This window comes from Acomys russatus, chromosome 5 (genome assembly GCF_903995435.1).
Source record: "Acomys russatus chromosome 5, mAcoRus1.1, whole genome shotgun sequence".
NCBI lineage: Eukaryota > Metazoa > Chordata > Mammalia > Rodentia > Muridae > Acomys > Acomys russatus.
The window spans coordinates 53592591-53615022 of record NC_067141.1 but is presented as its reverse complement, the minus strand read 5'-3'; the positions used below and the strand labels follow the sequence as shown (position 1 = coordinate 53615022).

The 22432-nt window shown below is 43.4% G+C and overlaps 2 protein-coding genes across 2 annotated transcripts in view; one reads left to right on the top strand and one right to left on the bottom strand.

Annotated features, from left to right (window-relative positions):
* The first annotated feature begins 1660 nt into the window (after positions 1-1660).
* Acta2 (actin alpha 2, smooth muscle) lies at positions 1661-12496 on the top strand. Its single transcript, XM_051146354.1, has 8 exons — positions 1661-1836; positions 2368-2496; positions 5080-5190; positions 6716-6800; positions 7180-7341; positions 8787-8978; positions 10306-10487; positions 11816-12496. The coding sequence occupies exons 1-8, from the start codon at positions 1708-1710 to the stop codon at positions 11957-11959; spliced, it is 1134 nt and encodes a 377-aa protein (XP_051002311.1). The 5' UTR covers positions 1661-1707; the 3' UTR covers positions 11960-12496.
* Positions 12497-13222: 726 nt separating this feature from the next.
* Positions 13223-22432, bottom strand: part of Stambpl1 (STAM binding protein like 1) — a 55230-nt gene continuing 46020 nt past the window's right edge. The window contains exons 6-11 of the mRNA XM_051146353.1: positions 21999-22356; positions 20974-21098; positions 19789-19926; positions 15662-15774; positions 13967-14066; positions 13223-13552 (exon numbers count right to left, since the gene is read on the bottom strand). Of these exons, the coding sequence (XP_051002310.1) occupies positions 13496-13552; positions 13967-14066; positions 15662-15774; positions 19789-19926; positions 20974-21098; positions 21999-22356 (891 nt within the window). The 3' untranslated portion in view covers positions 13223-13495. The remainder of the gene's footprint in view (positions 13553-13966; positions 14067-15661; positions 15775-19788; positions 19927-20973; positions 21099-21998; positions 22357-22432) is intronic.

Genomic DNA, 22432 nt, shown 5'->3' with positions numbered 1-22432 from the left:
CAGGTTAGATAAGAGTTGTAAACCTCAGCGGCAGCTCCCTCTGGGAACACGCAGCCTTCCTCTCTAGTGGCAATGCTCCTTTCAGAGTTTATTAAGACAAAATTTCTGGACATTTTTGGTGAAATATAAATACATCTTTACTGAATTTCACAGTATTTCTCCTGCATTTTTAAAAAACCAGACTACTTTTTTTTTTTTTTTAAATATATTAAAGCACAACCCCAAGCCATCCTGTCCAATGAAAACTTTGTGTAGGTTATCTTTCCTGTTTTCACAGGGCATCCTAATTCTAAGTGCACATTCCATTTGCAGCCCCCATGCTGAATGTGGAAAACAGGCTTAGTATATGCATATGCTGGTCCTCCGCAGCAGGCTGCCCTGAGAGTCACCCCGCTTCTGTCTGTGCCTCCTGGCAGTTAGAAACTATCCTCCGGACGACTCCTCCTTATTTACTAGAAAGGGAGCTAAATATAATTCAGCATCTGAAAGGAAAAGGGAAAAGTGGAGAGAGGAAAGAGCAAACCGCCAACAGATCCGTTTTTCATTATTGCGAGAGGAAACCCACACCTTGAAGGGCTCCCTCTAGCCCTGGGGGTCAGTGTTGAAAGGAGACCAAGATCACAAACTGAGCTTCTGAATAATGACAGCTGCATGCCAGTATCTATGCACAACACTCTGGATGTCCTTCCGAGCTGTGAAAAATCCAAGCTTAACACTCAGCTACTTAAAATATTGTTTTAAAAGCAAAGGAGCATATGTTCAATTAATCAACTTTAGACTATACCCCAGAATTCAGGGAAGAAAATAAAAACATCTACAAAACCAAATACTTAACCACTTCAAAAGAACCCCAGTAAACACCTTGCTAAGAATAAGTAAGCATTTTGGAAACAGAACAAAACAGAACAACCCCCTACATTGTATTATGGTTATACTATTTTTCTTTAACTTATCATTCTTAGGTAAGAACAGCTATTAGCATACTGTTGGATTTTCAGCCTAACAGTGGCTTTAATTAATGAGGAAACATTATAACTCCTAAAATTTCAAACACTTTCTTGGAAACTTTCAACTCATGTTTTTATATGTCTTGTTAGCCTCAAACTTGTGATCCACCTGACTCAGCCCGCCACGCCCTAGGATTACAGGTGTGCATCACCACACCCCAAGTATGCAAGCTTTAGAGCCAAAAGATTTCTCTTTTAAACATTTGCTACAAGCAACTATTTTAATTTTTTCAAATTCTCACATGCTGCCCATTCCTCCAAATCTACCTTTCTGGGGGAAAACATTAGCTTATATTTGGAAAACAATGTGAGTTTGGGTTGATATAGACAGAGAACACCAATAGTTATTTAACATGTGTTTATCAACATGCCCCATAGAAATCTGTTTCCGGACCCTGGACTCCCATCTGTGTTCTGTAGTTCATCTACTCCCTAATACTCTGCCTGACTGGCTTGAGAGTGTCTGTGACATGCCACTCTTCGTGCTGAGGGCCTGCGGTGTTAACCTGGAAGTCTGAGTTTCAGCTCCTCAAAGGCTTTACAGCCCAGTGACAGCATTTCAAGATAAAGAGTGCGTTGGCTGAGATTCTTAGTCTGTGGGTGGGAGTGATGGGGAGCCAGGGAGGCTGGGTGAATGCTGTGGCGCAGCAGGGGCTGCTTCCTCCCTGTCTCTGCAGAATCCTGTAAAGGTGCTCCAGCTATGTGTGAAGAGGAGGACAGCACAGCTCTGGTGTGTGACAATGGCTCTGGGCTCTGTAAGGCTGGCTTTGCTGGTGATGATGCTCCCAGGGCTGTTTTCCCATCCATCGTGGGACGTCCCAGACATCAGGTGAGCCATAGTCTCATTGAACACAGAGAAGGAGGGTCTCTAGGCTAGATCCCTCTGTGTTTACGTATATCCAATAATTGTTAGTTGCTTTCTGCTCAGAGCTTACATAGCCTTGTGGGAAACATGTCTGTGGCAGTCTGAACGATAGTCTAGTGGTACAAAGCACACACAAACACACACTTCATACTGGTGATAATTAATATTCAGGAATAAGTGCTAATTTCATCTATCAGGCAGGAAGGTTATATATAACCACAGTACAGTCACTGTGACCATTATCTTCCCTGAGGTAGCAGGGCCATGGGAGGGGGGGGAGCTTGTTAGATAAGCTGTCTTTATGTACATCATCAGCACTTTTGGGAAAGAAACTAAAACGAAAGCCATGGCCACTCAGCTTTGTAGAGTTCAGTTTTAGTCGAAAGGACTCACTGTTAACTGATGTAGCTTTCTATCATACTAGCCGCTAAAGAAATCTTCGGTTCACAAGTTTGGGGAAAGATGTGTGATTTGTGTTATGTTGAACCATTTTAGGGAGTGATGGTGGGAATGGGCCAAAAAGACAGCTACGTGGGTGATGAAGCACAGAGCAAAAGAGGGATCCTGACCTTGAAGTATCCGATAGAACATGGCATCATCACCAACTGGGATGACATGGAAAAGGTACCGGGAACTGCCCACAGGCTGAGTCTTCAGTATGCAGAATTCCAATGCCCCCCGATATCAGAACAACACGCTACATGTGGGCTGCTATGGGACGTAGCTGGCTGTCCTTGCTCAACTGCCTTGTTCATTGTTAATATTTAACTTGGTTTATTACTCACTGAAAACAAAATTGACTTGTCTTATTTTGTAAATGACTCCTTTTGCCTATTGGTTTTAATAAACGAATTGGTGGGAGACAGTTCTGTAGGTAAGCAAAAGCTCTTTGCTCGTGTGGGACTCATTCTCTCTCACACCCACTGGATTGTCCTTCGAGGACGGTATCCCCAAGAGTACCAGCTGCCCAGAGCTAGAATTAGCCAGTCCATTTGTGAGAATATTTAAAATTTTTTATATTTATTTATTTTTTATTAATTTGACACAAGCAATTTCTTTAATTTTCACAATTGAAAGAGAAGAACATATGAGTTTGGTACATTCCCAAATGCCCCTGAACATAATGAAGTACAATTGTGACTGACAAATTTTTTAAATGAATATTTTTAAATTCTCTTTCTGTGGCACACTGAATAAGACCCTTGCTCTCAGGCCATTGTGAAAGTGCCAATGGGGGAAAAAAGAGTTAAGTCAAGGATTATGAAGCTTCTTATTAGGTGTCTTTTAAAAAAGAACTAGTAAATAACAAGGGGAAAAAAAGCAAAAGGAACAATGGGAAATTGACTTTTAAAAAAATGCATCGGAACATATTAAACTACAACATTTGTTTTTTATTTATCTATTTATTAGCTTTTTCAATCCTTCCAAAGACATATACTCACCCACATATGCTCACATTTATTATTTAAAAATAAAGCCAACACATGGAACTGCTAAAATATATTGGTAATGAAGGCTTACACAGTTCTTCCTCTGCGTGGGGAGCCTGTCCTTGGCTTTAATCTGACTGTGGGCTTTGCTGCAACTGCAGTTTGTATCATGTGGAACCAGCACCATCAGTGGGAAAGGGTCCATTGGAAGTCTCTCCATGGAGCTCACAGCATTGCAGCATGGATGATGCAGGACAGAGCATAGTGGAATGAGAAAACAAAACAAAACAAAACTACACTCTAGCAAATAAATTAAAACATAGCCTGGAGAAAAGGAATGATTGGGGTTTTTTTATAGCCTGTTTCTGGGTAACCACAGTGTATAGTAGATGACTGACTAGTGTTCTTAGACACTTCACTTATCCCTTTTTATTTTATAGAGCAGCATATTATTCAATTGATTATTTGTTTGTCGGAATAAGATGAAGGGGTTGAAGAATAGCTTCCCACTGGTCTTTACTGTAATGATGAATTATGGAGATGGTTTTCCAAATTGCTCAGTCCCACCCTTCCTTCATTTTATCACCCATTCCCCACCTCTATCCCCCACACCCCCATGCCCCATCTCCCACTCCTCCATCCCCCAAGTGACAGGATGTTCCAGTGTCCCTTTCTTCACTGGAAAGCACAAAACCAAAACCAAGAAACTTGAAACATGACAGAGCCTTTACGGTTGGTTTTACTTTTGTCAGTCCGTAAACTGTCATCAGCTGTGTTTGCCTATGTCAGGGCAAATCTCACAGTCCTGACAAAGGCGGACAATGATCCTTTATCAAAAGGTGAATTATTTTAGCACCTTCAGTAATGTTGTGCTCTTTTCAACACCCAGAGATTCAAAAGGTTGTTCATCTACAAAGCTAGCACACTTTTGTCAAAAACGCATTTATGTACTACACACAGGTGTGCATGAGCTTTTGGGAGAAGGTCTAAGGCCTGATGTGTACTCCTGAACAGAAGGTCTAGCCTGTGCCTACAGAGGCTGTTCTCTCCATCCCAGGAGGGTGAGGACGCAGAGGGAAGCAGAGGTAGAGACCTTCTCCCCACCTGCACACAGCCATTGACACGCCCCCCAGGCCAACACACACACACACACACACACACACACACACACTCACAAACACAAACAGCCAAGAGACTTCTAGAAGCATTAAAGATGGCATTTAGGTTTTCAGGTGAGCCTCATTCATTTAGATGTATAGTAGTCATTTGCCCTTTTATTTATTATACGAAATCAATTTCCCATAGGCTAAAGTGAAGACATGCATATAAAAGATATACCTGAATTATGGATGATACCATTTATTCTAGTCCCAGCACTGCTCTGTCTAGTTGATTTTATGTAAGTCACACAAAGAACCAGAGAAGCATATACTGTTTATTTTCTCCTTCAGTTACCAATGGTGACACTAGAGATGAAAAGAGCTATGAACTTGCCAGCTTGCATGAACAGAGAGTTACCCAGCTGAGGTCCGAACCTACACTTGGCTAGAGACCCTATGTCCTTGACCACTACACCACCCTGCCACACAGACATGGGTTCCGGTTTCGCTTAGTCACTCAATAGACGGATAGCCTTGTGTATGCTGTTCACACTCTCTGCACAGACTTGTACAGTCTCGCCTGGTTCTAGTTTTGCTCTGCACCTTCTGCTTCCTTTCCAGGATCTTCTCTGCCCTGCCATAGCACATCTCTGTGTTTCTCTCTCCCTGCTCTTTAGATCTGGCACCACTCCTTCTATAACGAGCTTCGTGTGGCCCCCGAAGAACACCCGACCCTGCTAACGGAGGCACCACTGAACCCCAAGGCCAACCGGGAGAAAATGACCCAGGTAAATATTTGCTCCAGCATCCAACCCTGCTGGACTTGGGAAAAGGGTAACCAGGATAAGACTGTACCGTGGAGCCAGGTGTCGAGGTGCACACATTTAAAGGGCAAGGGAAAAAATGTAAAGGTTTAATTAAGAAGGGAACATATTTAGGGTTAAGAACTTCTCCTAAGTCATTCAAAATGCAGTATAATATAGTAGGAACTGAATCTGTCACTTATCAGCTACTGAGGCCCACTTAATTGTTTTTTAGAACCCCAGTTTTCTTGTTTGTTGGGAATACTGATTCTATTATTTTTCAAGGGAGAGATATTCAGAGCACTGATGGAAAAATGATATGTGAACATCGTGGTGGGTGGCATAAGAAATGTCCAACAAGTACTAGTGATTATTATTGTCACTACTAGTCTAGTGACACTATTGTCTGTGTGAATCCTAAGACCATACAGTAAAGGAACATCTAGTGAACCAGCTGCAGAGAGTTCTGGTGTGGCTGAGCTGTTAAACGTTTGCATCTACCAACAATTCCACAATTCCATCCCCCGGTCAAGCCTGGGGTGCTTCAAGTGCACTCTAGCTCCTAATGATGTGGAGCAGGCACTGTCATCCCAGCTACCTTAAGTATGAAATTAAGTCTCAGATGCACTACGTGATCTCCCTAGGGCCACGTAGTTAAGAGTGGTGGTTCCTGGAGCTTACCCATGGCTTTTCCCCTTGAAGAAGCATGAATGTACACAACCCAGGGCCTCCTCCTTGGAAGGGCCTTTGGGGTGTACACCAGCACATCAGTTGCTCTGGGAAGCACTCTCCCTGGAAAGAAGTATCTAGCATCCCGTGAATTGCGTGAAAGTGGAGAAATGACTGGGAACTGTTGATTTCTAGCAAATACCAGACATTGCCTCTGGTTTGTGAACTAGAGAGTGCTACTAAAATGCAGTCTGGGGACATCTTCTGATGCAGGAAGGACCTAGGGGGCTCTGGTTTTAAGCTTGTCCCTGAGTTGCATGGGCTAATAAATCGGCATTTATATGTAGTCCACTACTCCATAATATAGGCCTTATCTGCCAGGATCAAAGCATCTCCCACCACAGCTGGGGGGGGGGGGGAAGTTGAATCAAGGGTTAGCATTAACCCCCCCCCCCAATTGCATAAAAACATGGAAAAGAACAAACTGAATCAGGGTTATTCTAAGCCAGTCTAAGCCCTGGGCTTTTCTTTATGTCCCTTGGATATTATCTTTTTCTCTTGACTTTGATAAACTTAATAACTCTTAGACACATTCTCTCTCTGAGGGCTCATTTAGTCCAACCCTTCTTCCTCTACAATTGAAAAATAAGGAAAAAACAAACAGCATCGTAGATACTGTTACATCCAACTGAGGGCCAAGACTAGAGGCAGCAGCTGGCTTCCTTCCTTTTGGTCTCATGTGTCTGGAAGGTCTGATTCTGGCCAGGATACGTATGTACTCTTAAGTGCTCTATGAAAGACTGACAGCATCATTTACTTAACCCTTTGGGTTCCTTTGCAGATTATGTTTGAGACCTTCAATGTCCCCGCCATGTATGTGGCTATTCAGGCCGTGCTGTCCCTCTATGCCTCTGGACGTACAACTGGTAGGTTGCCAGGGGAGTGGGAAACTCACCAGAGAAGGTGAGATTTGATGGTTCTAACCTGTGGGTTGTGACAGATGACAAGTGAATTAGAACAGATAGAGATGGGTCCCGCACACCCACACCACCCCCTCCAAATGTGCATTTTCAAAATGGACCTCACAGCACTTCGCTACCAAGACTTTCCCCAATGGTTTCCCTGCTCCTTTTTCTGTGTCTTTCCCTAGCCATATCTCATCTTATCTCTCCTATAAAATACATTTTTTTTCTTTCATATAAGAGACTTAGGACTTACTGTTCCCCATAGTCTTCAATATAATAGAACAGAAGTCACTGCATAGCAGCCACTGTGGTGACTACCATGTGCTCACTTGTTCCCCAGGCATCGTGCTGGACTCTGGAGATGGTGTTACCCACAACGTGCCTATCTATGAGGGCTATGCCCTGCCCCATGCCATCATGCGTCTGGACTTGGCTGGCCGAGATCTCACCGACTACCTCATGAAGATCCTGACTGAGCGTGGCTATTCCTTTGTGACTACTGGTGAGGCCCAGGGGAGGTCAAGGGAAGAGGATGGAAGACAGCATCTTGCTCACAGGAACTTAGTGGAAAGAGTTCTGTCACCATAGAGAGGGGTCATGGAGAGATGGCTCAGCTGGTCAATCATTTGCTGTGCAAGCCTGGCAATCTGAGGTCACTTCCTGAATCCACAGTGAAAGGACAGAACTGACTGCCAAGAGTTGCCTTCTGGTACACACACACACACACACACACACACACACACACACACTAATGCACACACAAACAATAATAATAATAAACTAAAAATTAAAAACTAAAACAATAAAAATAACTTAGTGGGTTAGAGACTTAGCCAACAGCAAAGCCCAACCCCAATGCACAAAGTAAAGCTTAGCTCTTTTTGCTTTGTGGTTTTAAAGTCATTGCAGTTTCTTTGAGAGCAGCTATAGACATTGGTGTGTGTAGTGGCCAAGTCAGAGTGGACATCCATTTTTGTGTATGGTGGTAAAGGTCAAATCCAGGGCCTTTAATTTGCCAGCCAAGCCCTTTACTGCTCAGTTGTGCCCACAGAACTACTTGGATAATTTTTAATTTCTGCATTTATAAATAGAAAGGAAAGTGTAAAGATGGAGAGAGGTGTGGTTAGCAAACACTGGAGACATCTACATGGGACTCACATCCCAGCTTGTTACCCTTTAGCTGTGTGACCTTGGGCAGCAACCAACTTTGCTAAACTGTGGTCCCTTTACATGTAAACTGGGCCCAGTCACAGATTCTGTTCTCTGTGACTGCTAAGAATATGAAATACTACAAGGTCTATGGAATGTTCTGCCCAGAGTGAATGCTCAATAATTATTAGCTAATTTTTAACGTACCTAGCAGGCAGTGATATGTGCGTGCCTTGCATCAAAGCCGGTGCAGCTTACACTCCCTCGACAAGAGGCCAGTGCTGGGACACACTGAACTACTAATGTGTCCACTTTAGTTATGTCTCTAATTCTCTAAATCCTTACACATTGGCAACTATGCAAGCTGTAGGGTTTTAGACATATTTGAAGCTAATTCTAGGCTCCATGTTTGAGCCCTGAGAAACATTACAATCTTCTTTTCCAATACAATGTTGAATTAATTCTTTCCTGTTCCCCAAAACACTTCCCAAAGATTCCCAGGAACCAGGTGGAACAGTGCCTTGGAAGCTCAAAGCATAGGGGTCTGAGTGGCAGGCAGCCACCTTTTCCATGTCTCTCTCCATATGTTGGAACTGGAGCTGTCCTGAGCTAGCATCTGCTTCATTTTGGAAAGTGAAGAACGTGTCTGAGATCAAGCTACTAGCGATCTGGGCAGGGCAGCAAAGATCTGCGAGGCATGAAAACTCTGAGTCTCCTGCAGAAGAGTTGACATGGGGCAGGAAGATTTTAGTCACTGTGCGAACGCTAATGTTTATCCTCTTTCTATGTGTTTGACAGCTGAGCGTGAGATTGTCCGCGACATCAAGGAGAAGCTGTGCTATGTAGCTCTGGACTTTGAAAATGAGATGGCCACTGCTGCCTCCTCTTCTTCCCTGGAGAAGAGCTACGAATTGCCTGATGGGCAGGTGATCACCATCGGGAATGAACGCTTCCGCTGCCCAGAGACCCTCTTCCAGCCATCTTTCATTGGTAGGCAATGGGAAGTAGAGTCTCCCCATTCTGCACCCAGTTAAGCCTCGGCTACCAGTGCCCATTCGCAGGTAGAAGTGAGCCAGGGCTTCAGAAACAGCAGCAGTTCTAAAGTAGGGAAAGCACCACATTTTCTAAATGGGAAGACCCGAAGGAGCCAAGAGAAGAGCTGGCTTCCTAGGAAAATTCTCGTAAGTCATAGTCAAGACAAATGCATAAAATGTGAAAGTTGAACATTGTCTATGTTTAGGACACAGTGGCACACGGGAGTGATTGGGGAAGACAGTGTAGGGGAATGCTGCGGGAAGAAGGAAACCAGAGCATCTAAAGTGCATTCATTCCACATTGGCACACCGGGGTCGCATAGGGCATCCTCTTTGGAGGCTGAGGGTCTGGGCTTGAGATTCTTGTTCTATTTTCACGATCTTGAGAATATCACCTAACCTCTCCGAGACTCATTTTTCTCATACTAGGGTAGCTGGAAGATTTATAGCAGAGTTGTATAGTTCCCTCTGCCCAGGGCCTCTCCAAAACAAGCATTCAACAATCTGGTCCTGTCAGCAATTAATAATTAGGTGTTGTTGTTACTATCATCACTAGATCACAGTGTTAAGAAGACTGAGGGGGCCACCTAGACATTTATTTCAAGAAGCCTGCATCAGAAGGCAACAGGAAACTCAGGCCCATGCTCCCACCCTAAATGTCTGTATAAAGATAGCATAAAAAATATCTTTGGTGGTTGGATGTGGCAGTATAGGGCTTTAGTCCCAATACAAGGGAGGCAAAGGCAGGTGGATCTCTAGGAGTTTGAGGGCAGCTTGTTCCACAGAGCAAGTTCCAGGCCAGCCAAGGATACACAGAGAGACCTGTTTGAAACAAAAACAAACAAAAGCACAAGCAACCAAGCGAAAAGTTTATCCAAGTTGGAGAGACATTTCTCTGACAATACCACCATCCAGCCTTCGGTGTTGGAGGTGCAAAGTAACACCTGTGGAGAGATGGAAGTGCTCTGATCCATGGCTCTGGCCCTTCCTTTAACAGGACATCTGAAAGCCTAGCCTCTTAGTCGAGACAAGTACAGCAGGATGTTTTCTGAGACACTGGTATTAGCATGTTGTAACCTCACCCTGAGCCTCTTTGTTAGATCGGAGGCAGGAGGATGGCATGGATTATAACAGGGTACTTTGGTCCCTTAGGTGGTAGCTTCTAGTTCGTGATACCTGCCAGCCTCACTCAGGAGGGGATCACTTGGTTGTGACAATCAGATTTTCCACATTCAACCAGAGTTTTGCCCAGCACCCAAAGACCATGGCCGTCTCTTTTCCAGGGATGGAGTCAGCTGGCATCCATGAAACCACCTATAACAGCATCATGAAATGTGATATTGACATCAGGAAGGACCTCTATGCTAACAACGTCCTCTCCGGGGGCACCACCATGTACCCAGGCATTGCCGACCGGATGCAGAAGGAGATCACAGCCCTCGCACCGAGCACCATGAAGATTAAGGTACCACACTAAGACCCTCTGGCTCAGGAAGCAGCAGGAAGGGCAGTTCTAGAGCAAGCCACAAGCGTGGGAATCGGCTTAACAGGCTCCTTATTGTTCCCAAAAGGAATGAGGTTAAAGTGATTTAAACACATACCCCTTAAAAGAGGCTTTGAGAACAGCAGGTTGCATCTAGCAGGAGTTAGGCAAGTTTCAAATCTCCAAACTTTACTTCTTAAATGAAAATGAATGTGAAACTTGGGGGCCCAGTACGGCCAGAGAGCCAATAAAACTGGGAACACCAAGATGACACATTCAGGAAATGAGCCTGGGTGGGGTCAGAAGGTCTCTGCTATTTGTGCAACTTTCTAAAATCGAAATTATCACCAAACCCCTTCAGTATGGAAAAATAAAAACATGTAGCTTCAGAACAAAACTCCTGTGAGGGTCAGTTATGAAATCAAACCTGATGTCGACACAGCCATGCGTGGTCAGACCTCCGAGCCTGTTTCTTTGTATGTAACTTGAAACTCACTGGATACCTACCACTCAAAATCCTTATCGGAATCAAATGAGCAAATGCCTGTAAAACACTTAGCATGGGGCCAACCCAGTGAGAGCTAGGTGAATGAGAAAAAAGAACGTTGAACCAGAGTTTGCTAGTAGACAGAGAGTGAACTCCAAACCAGCATTCACAACACTTCATTCACCAAAGCAACCACAGCTCTCCAAGGAACTATGACTGGAGTGGAATTTGGTGCTGCTCCACTCTATGTTTGAGTCTCTGACACAGATCACACCCTGGCCAGATACTCTGTGCTCTGCCTAAGCCATGCACCCAAACCAAACCAAGAAGCGAGCATGCACTGGTGTGTAAGGGCTGTACTTTGAATAAGGCCAGCCGCTGCTGGGGAAGGGCTCTGAGCCCCGGGTCTTGGACGGTGCATATGTTTTGAAAGCAGTGGCCAAAGAGCACTTGCACAGTAAGTGCTGGAACAATTACAACGGCTCTGCGCACACTAAGATTTCTACAGAAAGCTCAGGTCCTGCTGGGCTCTTAGGCTCAGCCGCTGGAGTCAGAGACTGTCAGGGCCTTTATGCAAATACCCCATATGATCGAGGGCCAGTTTGTGTTTGTCCAGTGAACAGAAAAAGGAGTTAGGGATGGTTTAGCATAGATTGCATGGGGCAGAAAGAGACAGAAAAATTAATGGCTCACTTGGGGAATCTCTCCACACCAGTTTCTTCAAATCCCACCTCCTCACAGAGAAGGATATCCTTGTTTTCCAGGAAGCGCCAGTAGGTGGCACTCGCTCCTGGTTAATGCCCTTCCTTTCTTATCCTGGCAGATCATCGCCCCTCCGGAACGCAAGTACTCGGTCTGGATTGGCGGCTCCATCTTGGCTTCTTTATCTACCTTCCAGCAGATGTGGATCAGCAAACAGGAATATGATGAAGCCGGTCCCTCCATCGTCCACCGCAAATGCTTCTAAGTCACCCCCTTGCTCTGTCTCTAGCACACGACTGTGAATGTTTCTGTGGATCAGCGCCTTCAGTTCCTTTCCAAATCATCCCTCCCCAAAGCTTTGACTTGTTACTCGTAATTTTTTGTTTTTTTGTTTTTAAAAATAAATCAATCAGACATGTGCTACCCTTAACTTTTTAGACTTGGCCTATCAACGCTGAATCGGTTGTTTCCTATTAGCTGGGCCTCATTTATTACAGGGTGGCTCCCTCTAGTGGTCAGGAGAGGATGTGACACATTAGAAAGACAAGTTCCCAAGCAACAGAGGAAGCTCCCATTGAAATAATGTAAACAGAATGCATTTGAGAGTGTAATATGTATTCGTGCCAACAGGAAAAAAGACACACTGACTTCAAAACTTGTTGAGTGACTATTTTACTTTATACATATAGGTAGCCTGATAGGTAAAAAACAAAAACAATTTTACATGTATTTAAAATTTGGCAAGTATAATGGTTTTATTAAAATAAAATCTTTTGCAGTAAAGCATACATCTATGCATGAATATGCTTGTGTGACTTTTAATTTGCATCAAGACTTGTGCATTAAATTTTAATGTACTTCAAACTTTGTGCATTTTAGAGAGTACATATATATTTTGAGTTTATTTGTTACAAAAAAAGAATACTCTTTCTAAAACCCTGAGAAACTACTTTAAGATTCTCCCTATGTACCTGGATCAGATGTTCCTCTTCCTTTGACTAATACCTCTCTCAGACAAAAATGCAGTGGATATATTTGCACTAAAAGGAAAGAAAAACCGGCTGTATTTTCCAGGGACTACTCATGTCATTCACCATACACAGGATTTTCACACACCATCACTATTTTTTTCTTTAATGTGAAAATACTGTTATCATCACTCATCGGATGAGGAAACCAAGGTGTCTCAGAAATGTAGTTCCTGAGGGAGCTGCTCATGCCAGCAGTTCCTTTGTATATCAGCTCGCGACATACAAAGGCTTTTGTTCTTTTAAAACTACAAAACATATTGAGGCTGGAGAGTTGGCTTTGTGCTTAAGGACACTTCTTGTCCTTGCAGGAGACCTGGCCTCAATTCTTAGCACTCACATGGTGGTTTGAAACCCATTGGTTGTGACTCAGATCCCAGGGCATCCAAAGCCCTCATCTTACCTTTGTTGGCACTAGGCAAACATATGGTACGCATATACACTTCAGGCAAAACATTGACACATATAAAATAATAAAATAAATAAGTCCAAATAAGATATTACAAATAGACATGTTGTTATTTGCAGCACAATTTATTTCTGATGATACCATTTGGGTACATTAATAGGTATAGATTGAACACCATGTGGCCTCTTTTGGAGACACAGCAACCCAAAAAGGAAACTTCAAAAATGTGCAAGAACAATAAATATCAAAGTCTTGGTCTAAAATATATAAATATAAAATATCAGCAGTCACTTCTGGAACATCATAAGAAATTCGGCAGCCACACATATCCATGACAGGTATCTGGTCTTGTGATTAGAGCTTGTCACCTCAGATCCAACACAGTTGTTTTTATGTCTTTTACCAACACATGGCTGCATATCTAGAAGAAAAAAAAAAAAAAAACAGTGTTACCTAATAATGTTTAATGTATGGTTTTTCTTTAGGGGAGGGATGTAGATTTCCTTACATTTTCCTAAATTTTATAAATATTGCTGAGTTGGGTTAGAATCAGTATAAACTAAACATCTGGGAGAATAATTTGTGCTGCTAGTCACACTGCACATCTGTGAGACTAACCGCTGCTGCTGAGCCAGGACTTGTGGTGCACACCTTCAATCACAGCTCTTAGGAGGCAGACGAGGTGGAACTCTCTGCCTTTGAGGGCGGTGTGGCCTGTGTGAGTTCCAAGGCTACACAGAAAGACCCTGTCTCAATGATGAGGACAACAGCAGCAGCAGCAGCAGCAGCAACAACAACAAAGGCAACAATTAAATCATCCATGGTGTCTACTCACACTGAACAGCCTGGGGTCCTTGGTGTGAGGATGGAAACCTTTTTTCTTACAAGTAGACACCTCAAGCATGCCAGCACTGGTGAGCCTGAAAATGCCAGTGCTAAATAGGAGGGTGAAAAAGAAGCACAACGTTAAGGACCGCCTAGGGAAGACATAAACACGTACATCCTCCACATGGGATGGAGGAAGAAAACACAAACCAGGAATTCCCCCATGACTTTTACAACTAGCTTTGCCATGACTGCCTTTAGGACCATTGATCTCCAAGTATCCAGAGGACCCAAAAGGGACAGGCAGCTGAGCTGTTGAGACCTTATATGAAAGGTCATACGTATGGTTCTCTACCTGAGCAGATAGTTCTGATTTCTGCGCTAATGTTAGTGTGCTTTATGCCAACCATCAGGCATGTGGCGGTGTTAGCCACTAGATAAACAAGTCATAGAAACTATTATCATCTAGTGTCTTCTTCGCATCAGTCCAAGACAGGTAAGGAAGAAGAATGAAGAGATAGGGGTCACAGTGGTCAGGTATCCTACAGCTTTCAGAGAGAGAGAGAGGGAGAGAGAGAGAGAGAGAGAGAGAGAGAGAGAGAGAGAGAGAGAGAGAGAGAGAGAGAGAGAGAGAGAGAATATCAGGCCTCAAAAAATGTCTGTCTGATTCTTACGATTACAATTACTTGTAAACTGAAGTCTCCAGACAATGAAAAGCCACTCTTGTGTTAAGAGATTTCAAAAACAAGACCATGCTACACTTGTTGACTGTGGAGAGTTGTGCATGTTGTGACAAGGGCCAAATTATTTTGAGATGTTTTCCATTTCCTTAAAAACTATTCACTGACCACCTTTGTGTTTATAACTACTACCACAGGTTTTAGAAAATATTTTAAAATAATTTTTCTTTATTTTTATGTACATTTGGTGCTTGGTGTTCATGACTATCTGTGTGAGGCAGTTGGATCCACTGGAATTTGAGTTACAGACAGTTGTTAGCTGCCATGTAGGTGTTGGGAATTAAACCTGGGTCCTCTGACGGAGCAGCCAGTGCTCTTAACCACTAAGCCATCTCTCCAGTCCCTTTAGAAAATATTTTTAACAGACCTTTAACTAATCCAAAATGTTGTTACAAATGCCATCAGACAACATCTGATCACTACGAGATAGTCCGTGCCCCCCACCCCTTTGCTGTAACCATGCTATTTCTGTAAGTGTATTTAGTAAATGTCATGGTTTATAAGTAGCTTTGTTCTGTAAATAATAAAATCTTATGGGACAACTCCCATGGTGGAGTATGTCTTTCAGGGCAACTTGGACACACATTCCCGGCCATGTCTACTTGCATTTAGCTCAAGAATAAAGCAATTCTTTTCAAGACTTATGTTTTGTGTTAACATATTATATAATAACATTTGTATTCCCAAACTAGGAAAGCTTTGGAGGTATATGAGCAAAGCTAGTAAATTTTTTTTCATAGAACAAAGAACAGTAGAAATATGGCTCCAAAAGTCACCTGGGATAGCATCCCTGTTACATGGAATAACTAGCAGTTTCACCTTTGAAGGGGCTTCAAACAAACAAACAAACAAACAAACAAGACTGTGGAGCTACGGGTACTAGCACAGCTCATCTCTTTCCTAAGGGCCTCATATCCAAGTGCCATGGCATGGTGGACTCTGCAGAGCCCTCTTGTCACACTTACTCTTTATGCTTTGGGGAACACACGATGGCAATAGCCTCCGGCAACATAAGCTGGTAGGAACAGTGAGTGTGAAGGTCCACACTGGACAGGAATGCAGTTTGCGTGGGGTGTGTCTACACATGGAAAGAAGACAGTCTCGTTAGGGAAGCTTTGCTTAAAACTCCTCCTGTTACTTTCAGTAAGCCAATACACATGGGGGGGGGAACCATGTTTTGGTGAGGGCTGGTGGGATGGCTCAGTGGGTAAAAGCCTTTGCCATGCAAGCCTGTTGACCTGGATTAGATCTCTGAAGCCTATGGTGGAAGGAGAGAACTGACTCCCTGAAGTATGTCCTCTGACTTCCACATGTGTGCTATGACACCTGGACACCTGCCCTTGCACACATCTCACCACCACCACCACCACCGTCACCACCACCACCACTGCCAATAAGAATAATAATATGAAAATACAAATTAATTGGGCATGGGGGCTGACAGAATTCTTTCTTCTAGCATACTCTTGTTGGTTTGGAATAACTATAAATTAAGTTTCTAGGAGTATATATCCTTCCCTTGTGAGAAAGAATGAGACAGTTCCACTTTGCCAGAGGCTTTGAATTGATCCTCCATTAATTAATCTAACAAGGTAAGAATCTGAAGATCTCAATCCACACATGAGGATCTCCAGATGAAGCAACCTTGCCACAGAGATCAGAAATCTGGGTCTTGGGCTCATTTTGTACTCCTAGAAGTAAATAAAGCACAGCACTGAGACTGTCTATGGCTCTTCATCTTTACCCACAGGAGAAAAGGGTCTCCAAGTTGCTGACGGTGTCTGGGGGCTCTCACTAAGGTCTGTGCTGTTGTTATTCCTATGTCTCTTCTACAGACAAGGCGATGATTGAGGTAAACAACATGCACAGTGACTTCTAGAAGTCAAAAGAGTTAGTCAAGCCAAGACATTTAAAATTAAAATTCAGGCCTACCAGATCCCAATTCAGACTTTCTTCCTGAGGAAGAGTGTAACTGCAGGGCCTAGCCCTGGGACTGACTGCTGGTGGTTACTGTGTGTTGTAAAAACTAGCATGACTTGAGCTTCGGGATTGCAACACTTGTGCATTTTCATTCAACTCCAACAGAATGACACTGTAAACTCAATTTAAATCTAAAGCCCTGGAAGTCTAGAATGATGACCAGTCTGTTAACTAAACAAATTAAATTCACTGTAGCACATACGTAACAGACACATCACCTGTTAGGAAAACTTTTGATTCTATTTTGGGAGTTGTTTATCAAGAAGAACACTGACTGGCCTGCAACGCACTGCATATGTAGTTTGTTATAATTTCCTTGATGCAGCTTGTATGTGCATGCGTGTGTGTGTGCGCGCGCGTGCGTGCGTGCGTGCGTGCGTGTGTGTGTGTGTGTGTGTGTGTGTGTGTGTGGTGTGTGTGGTGCGTGTGTTTGTCCACGCATGTGTGATATCGTGGTATATGTTTGTTTGTGTGTGTGAGTGCATACAGAGACCAAAGGTTAACAGCAGGCCTATCCTTTTTATGGCTCACCACATTATTTTTTGAGTTAGTTTTTCCCATTGATCCTGGAGCTCAGTAACGAGGCTAGGTTGGCTGCCTAGCAGTTGTCAGGGATCTGCCCCTTTTCTGTCTCCTCAGTGCTGGGATCTAGGCTCAGACTGTAGCACCCCATGTTTTAGGTAGCGACAGTAGTTCTGAACTCAGGTCCTCGTGTTTACACAGCAAGTACTTGTACCAACTGACCCATCTCCCCAGTTCTTCTGTGCTGTGGCTTATTTTGCATTTTAAAGTGCATCCTATATAAATTCTCTTAGGCTAAATACTTCAAAACAGCAATTCAGATCCAACAGTAAGGCATATAGGTATTTACTATTCAATAAACCAAATAGATGACTAGAAAGCTTCGCTGCTCTCTTTTACAAATACATTCTCACATTTGAGGGCCGGTTTTAATTTTTCAAAGGGCTTTCACATCCTAGCTTGTTTACTGATGACGTCAGAGAAGTGAGAGAGGTCACTGGCTTCCCTCAGTCCATGGGAGAACTTGGAAGCTAGCAGTCCTGACTAAGGATAGAGGGACTCAAAGTCCGAGCAGGGCTGGCATCTGCTCCACTGGCCTAGGTTGCGTGTGTGTGCATGCGTGCGCATGCCCACACTTTTCTACAAACAAATACAATGCAAAACAACCCCTGTTCATTCTTTAGGGTTTATTGAGGACACCCAGATTTTTGACGCGCATTTCATGCTAAGTGAGATGACCTGTCTCCGTCTGCTATCATTAGAATGGTGAGGTCCCCTTGACATTCTCTAGGGGACCCTAGTCAACAGGAGAGCAGTGAGAGGTGTGGCCTTTAGGAGGTGACTAATAGCAGCCCAGCAGAAGGGATTCAGGGTGAAGGGGGTGTTCTCTTGGTCTTCCACCTCCCACCCCAAAAGGATGGAGGACCAAGGTGTTGTCTTGGAAACAGAAAGCAGCTCTCTCTGGACACCAGTGCCAATACCAGTCCCTAGAACTATAAGAATGAAACCTCTCTTCTTAATAAATTATCTGGTCTCAGACATTTTACTTACAGATGCATAGACAGGCACAGTGCCCAGACTGAGCTGTGTACAACTAAATAGAAAAATCTCTTAGATAACATGAACTATGAAAACAAACAGACTATCTTCGTTAATAAAATTCATAGTTTTTCTTGGCCTCTAGAAAAATGTTAGGAAATTCATTGGCATTGTTTCATTCAACACTGAGCAACATATGATGTCAGTTAATGGTTCCCACTCCGTGGACGATGGAGCCACCATCACAGCTAGCCTCACTTCATCAGTTATGGTTCCCACTCCGTGGATGATGGAGCCACCATCACAGCTAGCCTCACTTCATCAGTTATGGTTCCTACTCTGTGGACGATGGAGCCACCATCACAGCTAGCCTCACTTCATCAGTTATGGTTCCTACTCCGTGGACGATGGAGCCACCATCACAGCTAGCCTCACTTCATCAGTTATGGTTCCTACTCCATGGATGATGGAGCCACCATCACAGCTAGCCTCATTTCATCAGTTATGGTTCCCACTCCGTGGATGATGGAGCCACCATCACAGCTAGCCTCACTTCATCAGTTATGGTTCCTACTCCGTGGATGATGGAGCCACCATCACAGCTAGCCTCACTTCATCAGTTATGGTTCCTACTCTGTGGACGATGGAGCCACCATCACAGCTAGGCTCACTTCATCAGTTATGGTTCCCACTCCGTGGATGATGGAGCCACCATCACAGCTAGCCTCACTTCATCAGTTATGGTTCCTACTCTGTGGACGATGGAGCCACCATCACAGCTAGCCTCACTTCATCAGTTATGGTTCCTACTCCGTGGACGATGGAGCCACCATCACAGCTAGCCTCACTTCATCAGTTATGGTTCCTACTCCGTGGACGATGGAGCCACCATCACAGCTAGGCTCACTTCATCAGTTATGGTTCCCACTCCGTGGATGATGGAGCCACCATTACAGCTGGCCCCACTTCCCAGTGTTCCTCTCATGAATTCTTAGCAGAGCTGACACTTATTAACCTTAGGTCTATTTGATGTCTAAGTGCAGCTTCACACCGACTGTGTCCCGGGAGATGTCAGAACCTAACATTCTGGCCCTAGCCATTTGTTCAACTCCCCAGCCATTTGATGCATACGCTTTGGCTCTGCGGGGCAGGACACTAGAGTGTGTGGACCCTCTTTGGTATACACAAATGTTGTTTAAAAGACGCGTCATGAGTGAAACGTTTATAATTTAATTTTATAGTGAAGGACAGGAGACTATTACACAGTTAAGAGTCTGGGTGAGGCTCATCTGAACCCATGAGAGGAAGACCTGTCGTCATGTGTTAGCTTTCCTAATTCTGGGTGAAGCTAGAAAACATAAGATTCCCCTTGGAAATCCAGATGGGACAGTTATGCATTGCTCAGCATTGAATAAACTGATGCAATATCATGATACTTATCACCCCTGGGAAATTATAAAAACAAGAAACAGTTTAAATTCAGCTGAATTCCTGTAGGAATGAAACAACACAGCATACAAAAATAAACTGAAATCCAAAATGTCAAACGTACATGAATCCATCCCAACGTGAGGAGACCGTGTTGGTCTTGAACACTGAATAACTCCTCCACATTCTCCACGTCGCAATAGTCTGGGCCTGCAGACTGCTTTGGCACGACCACGTGGGTAATAGTGAACTCGTTATGCGTCTAGGAAACAATTATCGAAAGAAAGTAACAAGTCTCTGACAGAAGAGACATCTTAGCAGGATATGGAGTGCTGCATTATCAGCTAGCCAGACCTCCTCATATGTACCGCCTATACTGCTTGTACCACCCCTCTCTCTACACACGATCACAGTTAGAAAACACACAGAGAAACTGACTCTACTTAAAAGTTTTGGACACCTGTTGTTTGGGGCTTGAGACCCCTTTCTGTTGTTGAAAATACAAATAAAATTAGTATCAAAGAGAGCAATGGCTATCTATTAACAAATAGTGCCTTGGCATACCAGACCAACAATGGGAAATGTCTTCACACAGCAAGGCTGGGTTTCTTTAGAGGGACAGAGATGAATTTAGCAAATGTGTGATGTTACTAAAAGGTATTCCTATGAGTTGTGGAGGCTGAAGTGTCTCTCTCTCTCTCTCTCTCTTATGTATATAGTGTTCAGCCTGTATGTAATACAGGTCAGAAAAGAGCACCAGATCTCATTGTATGTAATTATGAAATAATAGGACTTTCTCTAAGAGTCACCAGTGTCTTCCAAAGTTAACATAATATGGTTTTTAGAATTGAGTAAAGAGAAAAAAGAAATACATCGCTCTCCTTGCGGAAAAGGTAAATGTGGAAAAGAAAGGGTCTTAGAGTAAAAATGAGTGTTTTAGGTCACTGTGCTGTCATCCTCAGGGCCTGCTGGGCTTCCTATCTTTTTACAGAACCATCCTCTCTCCAGCCTCAGGGCCTCCCTCCACAGTGAGCACTACTGCTTACATCTTGACTTGTAACCTAACAGTTTTCTAAATGTTTTATTTAAAGAAGTGTTTCATGAAATTTTACAGTTCATTCTTTAGAAGGCTGAATCCATGATTAATGGCAGTCATCTAAGGAAGTTAATTGTATAAGGTTAATTTCATAATATTTACACACACACACACACACACACACACACACACACACACACACCCATACATCCTACTCTTGTTATCACAGGGAGGCCAGTGCTACTCAAAGAGAGAGATGAAATAAGACCGTACCAGTTTTCCACAGAGGATCCCACAGGTTTCGATTCCTCTTACTGTGTTAGATTCAGCCAGCAGCAGAAATTTATGGCAAAGATCTCTTGACAAAACTACACACCTCAGGCCTTCAACTACTAAATCTAAGGCAGAGAAAGGAGAAACATGCTAAGAACAAATCTTGGATCTTGACATTCAGAACTGAATTTCAGAGAGCAACTAAAGTACAAATTTCAACACTGAAACTACCAGCTGTTTCACTTTCCATAGTTAGTTAGAAAAAAAACTCTTGAAAGTAAACACTGATTAGAAGGAGGGTCAACTGACATGTATACTTCATACACAAATTATTTTACAAGAAGGTTTATAAAGAGTAAACTCTATTACACAGTTGCCCTGTCAAACAATTCCTGCATATGTGTCTTTTCTTTCTGCACACCACAAACATGCCAAAGGACCCTCAGGCCACAGTTCATATATCATAAGACATGGGATGAATATTCCTTACTGTGTTTGCTATGTGCTACCTTCAATTCGAATGAACGTGAGCGATCAGTCTACAAAAGCTCATTTTATTTTTGAAAATAATTACTAGCAAAATAGCATGCAAAGTGACTGCCTACGATGACTTATATAGGTGCCTCTGTGAAAAAGAATTGCCTATTTAATTTGGAGCACTTGATAGAGCCACTGTGACAGTACTTAACACTACTACACGCTGGTGGAAAGTCACACTGTTCACTTGTTAGCTATGTGACCGAGACCCCACCAGTCCAGACTAATGTTAAACACTTCAGTATCTGACCACTGAGCCAGGGTTTCAGCAAATAATTTTTCAGTATCTTCTTTCCTCTCCAGTGTTTTCTCTTTAACATATTTGTATGTCTTGGGTAAAACACAGAGAAGGAAAATAAATGGTTGGACTCATGATTTAAATTCCCTACTCAATATAAGAATATGATTGGTCTATCATCAGGCAAGTTTTGTAGGTTGGGTTTTAAAGTTAGTAAAGGTCAGATGCACCTGTGCCCTACTTGACTTACTTTGAACAGCACTTAGAGTGGCCGCTGGCTTTAGTGCCCTGTTCACTGGAGGAGAGTGGTCAGCAAAATCGCTTCTATCACTTTTTTGAGGCTGATCCGCAAATACATTCCGCAGGGAGTTGTTTTGGTGGGTGGAAAAGCAGGACAGGGTGCTTCCATCAGTCTGCTCGGACAGCACGGGTGAGTCCTGGTCTCGCTTCTGGCCCCGGGCCAACTCCTGCTTCTTGAGTTGATCTTCAAAAAACAGGAACTGTTCGGATTCCAGTTGCTGCTGGCGCATCTGAGCGATCCGCTTGCGCTCCGCCTCTATCAGTCTCTGATGTTCCAACTTTTTGAGAATTTCGGCTTTATATTTGTTCTAAGATAGTTGTGAGGAAAAAAAAAACCATCAATTTCAGAGACAAAACCATAAAAGTGAAAGCAGTAAGTTTTTT

Bases quoted from the DNA above. Each gene is read 5' to 3' on its own strand.
- Acta2 (XM_051146354.1), top strand. From the start codon at position 1,708: ATGTGTGAAGAGGAGGACAGCACAGCTCTGGTGTGTGACAATGGCTCT. The intron at 1,837-2,367 runs GTGAGCCATAGT...GAACCATTTTAG, and splicing joins TGGGACGTCCCAGACATCAG to GGAGTGATGGTGGGAATGGG. The intron at 6,801-7,179 runs GTAGGTTGCCAG...CTTGTTCCCCAG, and splicing joins TGCCTCTGGACGTACAACTG to GCATCGTGCTGGACTCTGGA.